Genomic DNA, 7,543 nt, shown 5'->3' with positions numbered 1-7,543 from the left:
CAAATCTACATCCATAGTTCAGCGTTTGATAACAGCTGAACACTGGCAGCCTAGAGTCAGGCATTAACGTTCTACTCTGACATCTGCTGGTAATGAAACCAAATGACACTTTTTAGTTCTGATTGCATGCGTTTAGCATGTTCTTGAAAACGAAAGCTCCTAAAACTTGCTGCTTCTAGTGGCTCGTTGGGATTAACGAAGCGAACCTGGCGGAAGGCCAAACAAGCTACGAAATGGCTGACGGGGTGGCCGCCATTTTAATCGGGTAAGGCATACACAATTTAAATTTATATTTCAACATTGCTTTACAGCTTTAAATCTTTGGTAAACGGTAAGGGCGTATTCGTATAATAATAATAATAACAATGTTTAACATTTTGGTGACAGGTTTTTATATCCACTTAGAAATCGAGTTAACGGTTAGCACTTTTCGCCGCTTCCTATTGGACGAGCGACGGTACAGTCCGTGACGTTTATCAAAGAGGGAAAAAAAGTGTTACCATGCGAACTTGACCGATGAGTGGATTCGCTAATTAAAGGTAAACGCCCTTCTCTGCTGGACAAATAGTGACGTCAGAGTAGCACATGACTCAACGGTCAAGTGCAATGAATCCATCACTTCATCTTGTGCTTCCACCACATCGAGATGTACGGAAATGCAATGGAGTCCTTCCAAACTTTGCATCAAGATGAGTGGAGCTCTCTTTTTGATCTGATTGATCACGACTTGAATAGCTTCCCACCATCAAGTTCTCCTGCCCAGGAACAGGTAAGAAACAAAAAAATATATCATAAGAATTGAATATTGCAGTTAACGGAAAGTCCTTCACTTTTGACTTGTGCCAGTAAACCAAACTTCCCCGAGAAGCAGTGCAAGTTGATGTTTCATCTACTCGCGGATGTCGTTTCTCCCCTAAAATTGTCCCTCTGCTCTGCATTAAAGTGTAGTTTTGAGTGAAAATGCGCAAATGGTTCTTGCACATGTGCTGTAAAGTTTACATCGCTGTCAGAATTTTTCAAATAGGGACCAGAAACGTTAGTGTTCGGGCACAAATGTTAAACTGCGTTAATCAGTAGTGTGTAAACCTAAAAAAATATGGCTTGGATATAAGCATGCTTTTTCTTTGGTATTTGTACACCGTAACAAGGCCGAGTCCAGAAAGTGGAAGAAAGCATTCAGCAGATGCTTCCCCCTGAAGCACCTGTAAGTTGCCATACTTGTCTTCAGACTTGCGTCATGAATCAGTTTTATTCATAACGGTTAAAGTACAACGGCGTTAAAAACGTTTTTTTTTCCCTTCGGTAGTGAGTGCTCTAATCTAATCTATTTGCAACGCCGTTACCGTTACTGAGGGGCACGTTAGTACGTTACTGCAATTTGGTTGAATGACACGGAGATAGAAGAGCGGGAGTGGGGAGGAAACGCGATGCTCGGAGCGTTAGCATAGCATTCATGTTCTCGCTAGCAATAGCATTTAGAATAGCGAGCGTCAGCTTAACTCTCGGGCAACTTTTTGTTTTTTACATACAGTTCGTGGCGTTCAGCTGGGTATAATGAATTGAAAATAATGGTCTGTTTTCCTGTTGCGTATGCATGATCATCACCAAGTGGCCGTTGTCCTTTTTGATTCTTCAATATAATATTAATTATATATATTGCTCACTGCATTTGAAAGTTTGTATACCATTACATAACACTGTTATATAGGTGAAATTAAAAACTAAAATAAAAAGTGTGACCTTTGTTTATTTTTAGGAAAGAAAAAAAAAACAGTTCAATTCAATCAGTTATTTTAAGCATATTTGATGTGAAAGACGTTAAAGAATGGATCTGGTAATAACGTGTAGAACATGAAAAGTAATGCCAGTTACTTTGCCAAGTAACTAATTACTATCACATTGAGGTAACTGAGTTATAACTCACTAAGTAATTTGTAACTGTAATTAATTAATTTTTTAAAGGAAGATTAACAACACTGGTCATGATTATGTTATGTGCCATCCACTAGATGGAACTATCCACATTTGACAAGGATTTTTGAAGCCGTTTTCACCGTCAAATACTGTATGTGCATCTAAATGGTTAGGAAACAATAATTTAGATGATACTGATTGTTTGTTTTTTCTTCTTCTTCTTCAGCACTTTGATGCCGGATTTTGTAAAGAGCTCCCAAATCCTGTTGGAGTCAGCATGTAAGTCACATACTATTACTAACACATGTCATACACATATTTCATTGCCTACACTGCAAATTCATGATCAGATTAGTTTTCTTAAATCTAGTCAAATAAGTTTTGTTTTAAGTGTTAAAGACGGGTAACAGATTAATGTGTGTATTTCACTTAGTTTAAGTAGATATTACTATTTGTTTTTATTACGTCAATACATCTATTTGCTTTCAAATGATGTTTGAACAATATCTATTCTTAAATTAAGAAGATATCTGAAAAAAAACCAGCTTTCTTTAAGATTAAATATACTGATTTATTGCTCAAAATAAATCTATTAAGATTATTTTCAGCAAGCTATTTTTCTTATTTCAAGAAATCGAAGTAAAATCTACCAGAAGCACTGGCAGATCATTTCAGTTATTTTTTAGTAGATTTACACTGAAAACAAGGGACTTTCACTAGTTTAAAGGAGTTGTGTTTTTGCTGTGTAATATTTGTGTATTTGTTTTGTGTAGCCAGGAGCATGTGTGCACTGCAAATTTATAATGTCTTAATCAGATTATTTTTCTCAAATATAGTCCAATAATGTTCTCCATTCTGCTTTGAGGCTAGTTAACAGATGAAGGTGTCAGATTATTCCAATGACTTTAAACAAATATCAATATTTGTTCTTTTTAAGCCCATAAATCTAAAAGTTGGTCATTTTCCAAAAAGTTGCTCTCAAATAATGTTTTGAACAACATTCTGACAAAGTTATTTACAGATAGTTATTTTTCTTATTTCAAGAAATCTAAGTGATTAAATTTACTTGAAACACTGGCAGATCATTTAATTTATTTCTAGTAGATTTACACGGAAAACAAGGGAATCGAACTAGCTTTAAAGAGGTTTTTGCAGTGTACCGGCTACCTCTACTGTTGAACTTTGGCGCTGCTGAAGTCCATGCCAACCTTTGTAAGATTTCTCTATTGTTCCTCACACATCCAGATGCGCATCAGCTTGCCAGCAACACTAAACTGATTTGGTTGTTTTCTTTTGTGTTTTTTTTTTGAAATAGGAAAAAGAGGAAATTGGTCCAGGAGACAAAGGACTATGTGAAAAAGCCACTGAATGCGTTCATGATCTACGCGAAGGAGCAGCGTCCCGCGTTGAAAGAGTTGCATGCCAACCATGACAGTGCCAGCATTAATAAACTTTTAGGACAGATGGTGAGTGTGTCCGACACACTGTTGTGCGCACTTGTTACTGCAATTGTACGTTTTTGTGTGTTGACACTCTTGTCATTTTGTCCACAGTGGAAAACCCTGCCTTTTAGTGACAGAGAAAAATATTTGGAGGAGCAGAAGCGCTTGGACCAGGAGCACGCAGCAAAATATCCCAACTGGTCAGCCAGCGACAACTATGTAAGTCTTATTATGCACACACGTACACACACGCACATGGATTTGGCCACACATGATCATGCATATGACTTGTTGTGTATTTTTATACTTTTCCTAGCCCAACAAAATGTTTCCAATCAATTGGGGATGATGTGGCTCAGTGGTAGAGTAGTTGCCCCCTGACCCAGAGATTGTGGGTTCAATTCTCTGCCCTGATGAACTCGCCTAAGTATCCTTGAGCAAGATACTGAACCCCACATTGCTCCTGGTGCTGCGTCACCAGTAGGTAGATGGCGATGTAGTGTAAAGCGCCTTGAAAGGTGGAAAAGCGCCATATATATAAGTATAACACCACCTATCTGCCACTCTTTGCTACGATAATGTGTGAAGTAGTAGAATTTTTTAGATTGACATTCCAAACCTTAAATCTCAAGGAACTGCTGATGTATAGGATGTGTATTCTCTCTGGCGCCATTGTATTAATGCAAAGGTGTTTTGTTTTTGTTTTCCAGGGCAAAAGAAAGAGGAGAAAGTGTTCCCTGGCATCACGTAAGTTTCTTTTTTCCTTCACATCCATTTTGGAGTTTACAGTTTTTCACGATTGTTCACAAGTTTTTCAATACAATAACAGATTTCTCAGTACTGCACACACAAAATTCTAAACCTGACACTCCTTTCGTAAGATGACTCTTGCCATCAAATCTGTACATTGTGTTCACTCGTGTTTTCATTTTCTACACCGTCGTATTTCCACTGACACACATACATTGAGTACACACAGCTAAGCTGTTGCTGCCCAAGACCAAGCATTTCAAATGGAACACACCATATGAATGAAATTTAATCTGGAAAATAAGATATTTCCCCTTTTGATATATGCTGCAGTCCTGATTGCTATTTGCTCACATGACTTCCATGTGTTGAGTTTTGAACACTTGTGTGTTGTAGCTTGATACCACTGTCATGTTACATGAGAAGTGTGTGTAACAACGGAACATTGTGTGTCATGTTTTGACAACAAATTATTATACAATAGACTGCTGAAAGGTGTGTGTGCAACAACTGAATATTTTGTGTTGTGTTAAGACAACAACATGATGGGCAATTGGCATCAGAGTGTAAAGAAGGAAAGTCTCCGGGGGATAAGGGAGTGCGAAGTGGTGACAATTCAGATTGAACGTATAGTACGTGAAGTTAAGGTTTTGTGGGTTAACAACTATAAAAAACTAATATTTCCAAGAAAAATCATGAATAGAGATATCAATTGGTGCTTAAGACTGTTGGATACAAACCCGATGAACTCTTATAGGGCAGGATGAATATTCTTGGTCATTTGAAACAAAATCTTGGCTTAATGTACTGTATATGTGATCAATTATTTTATGATCTCTTGTTATTCATTATCATTGTATTTTTTTAGAAATAAATACAATGTTATATGTAATCTTATCTTGAAGTTGTGGGTGGTAATCAGTGATTTTTTTTTTTACCCAGGATGTACGAGCCAACTCCCCGCTGCCTCTACGGTCGCCGCATCTCTGAGCGATGCGTCTCCAGACGCTGCCTATTGGGTCGCCTACTATCCGGTTGCTGCATCTCCACTTTCTGCCTATCCTTTCGCCGCTGCTCCGGTCATCGACTATCCGGTTGCTGTGGCCCCTGCTCCAGTTGTCGCCCCCGTCACCCATTCGCCACCCTCCTCTCCTGACGGGACAGCAGAGCTCAGCCTTGAGCAGGAATTCAATGAATTTTTATTACAGCTGGCAAATCAGCCCGTCGATCAATGGCCAGACGATCTCTTAAATTTGTAAATAGTGTATATTATAAAATGTTTTCTTTGTCCTTTTTAGTGTTGTTTTGATCTTTTTTTATGTAAATAGTTTATATTTTAAAATGTTATATTTGTCCTTTTTAGTGTTGTTTTGATGTTTTTTTTTTTAATGTAATAAATTTTTACTGTGTGTACTGAAATCCTGGAGTGTTTTTTTTTTTTTTTTTTTTTAAATTTATTTTAGGTGCCAAAAATGTTACTGGGTGAACTTAAATTGATTGTCATAGGACATTGTCATTAGATAGTGTCATTCCAGTGGCCCAATGGCTTGGAATTCTGGTACGCATCCATGTTGCCTGTTTCTGAAATCAATTTTGTTGTTTAGCTTCTGTAATGTAGAGACCAAGATTTTTAGTCAAGGCATCCGCCCTGAGGGCGTTATGCCGATTTATTTTTTTCCCTCTATTTTTGATGCCTCTCACATAAAACTACAGTACAATATTTTGGAGTTACTTACCACAGATTCAAAGCCAAGATTGGTGCGGGGAACTGTCTCATAGCATGATCAATTGCTCTGCCAACAGGTGGAGGGCGCATTTCTCATGCCCACGTAAGGTATTCAAAGCCCTTCAATAGCGTACCGCACATTATGGAGGACCGGGAGTGCAAAAATTCAATAAATAAATACACAATTAAATTAGGGCTGTCAAAATTATCGCGTTAACGGGTGTTAATTAATTTTTTAAATTAATCCCGTTAAAAAATTTGACGCAATTAACGCACTTGGCCCAGCTCAGACAGATTTAAATGACAGAGGAGTGAAAGGCCCACTTGTTAATTGTTTTGCGGAGTTTTGCTGCCCTCTGCTGGCGCTTGGGTGCGACTGATTTTATAGTGTAAGTAATTATTGCCATCAAAAATGGCGGGCTACAAGTTTATTTTTTGATTGAAAATTTTACAAATTTTATTAAAACGAAAACATTAAGAGGGGTTTTAATATAAAATTCCTATAACTTGTACTAACATTTTTCATAAAGAACTACAAGTCTTTCTATCCATGGATCACTTTAACAGAATGTTAATAATGTTAATGCCATCTTGTTGAGTTATTGTTATAATAAACAAATACAGTCCTTAAGTACCGCATGCTGAATATATATATATATATCCATCTTGCGTCTTTCCATTCCAACAATAATTTACAGAAAAATATGGCATATTATATAGATGGTTTGAATTGCGATTAATTGCGATTAATTACGATTAATTAATTTTTAAGCTGTAATTAACTCGATTAAAAATTTTAATCGTTTGACAGCCCTAAATTAAATAAATACTTTAAAGTTTCATTAAAATGCTTCTATTTCAATATTTATTTATTTCAATATTTATTTCAATTTTTACTTATTTATTTCAATTGATATTCATTTATTTCCATTTTTATTTATTTATTTCAATTTATATTTCAATTAATATTTATTTAAATATTTATTTATTTACCCGGAGAGGAGAGCGAGATGGGCTGCTGCAATTCGACGAGAAAACTGGGCTCCAAACGATTACCACAGATTATGTAGCAGTCATTATATATCTGGTAAGATGCATTTAATATATATTTAGAGGGTTTTGGGCTGACAACCACAATTAAGATCATTGCTAGGCTAATCGCCGACAACATACACTCAGACGTTGTGAATGAACTACCTGAAAATATATAATTATAAGGGGATAATAAGACAGTTGTCATACAATTAATTTACAATTTCACTATTGAGGTCAAAAGTCAAAAAATAAATTCAACTAGGGACAATCTGGAGTAGTGCTATCGCACTTCATATTTATTACATATTATATATGTATGTAGTGAGAGTGCTATCGCTAAACCATATAAACATTAAAAGCCCTAGCCCCATTGACAAATGACATGAAATACATTAGACTTGACAGTGGATGTTAGCAAGAACAAAAGATTTTGAATTGAAAATTTCGTAACTCACCTTCCCGAGCACAAGACAGATTCCTGCCGAATTTTGTGGACGAGGACCTGTTTCACCCAACCAGCAACGAAGTATTTATAAGCCTCCAAGCTCTTAAAGTTTTTCAAACTTTCGTGAGAATAGGCTGATTTTGTGTGGACAAGATAGTTGTAAATATCAGGGTAGCAGATGTCAGGCAGAGACGGCAAAGACAGCGGGTCGAAAAACATCGATTTAGGCAT

The 7,543-nt window shown here is 36.7% G+C and overlaps 1 protein-coding gene across 1 annotated transcript; it reads left to right on the top strand.

The window, feature by feature from the left end:
• Window positions 1-3,242: 3,242 nt before the first annotated feature.
• Window positions 3,243-5,456, top strand: LOC130907305 (transcription factor 7-like 1-A). Its single transcript, XM_057822205.1, has 4 exons — window positions 3,243-3,380; window positions 3,468-3,575; window positions 4,067-4,103; window positions 5,049-5,456. Exons 1-4 carry the CDS (start codon window positions 3,291-3,293, stop codon window positions 5,363-5,365), a joined length of 552 nt encoding a protein of 183 aa, XP_057678188.1. The 5' UTR covers window positions 3,243-3,290; the 3' UTR covers window positions 5,366-5,456.
• Window positions 5,457-7,543: the final 2,087 nt, after the last annotated feature.

The sequence above is a fragment of the Corythoichthys intestinalis genome, chromosome 19, assembly GCF_030265065.1.
Source record: "Corythoichthys intestinalis isolate RoL2023-P3 chromosome 19, ASM3026506v1, whole genome shotgun sequence".
Classification (NCBI taxonomy): Eukaryota; Metazoa; Chordata; class Actinopteri; order Syngnathiformes; family Syngnathidae; genus Corythoichthys; species Corythoichthys intestinalis.
This window is presented reverse-complemented; position numbering and strand designations above follow the sequence as displayed.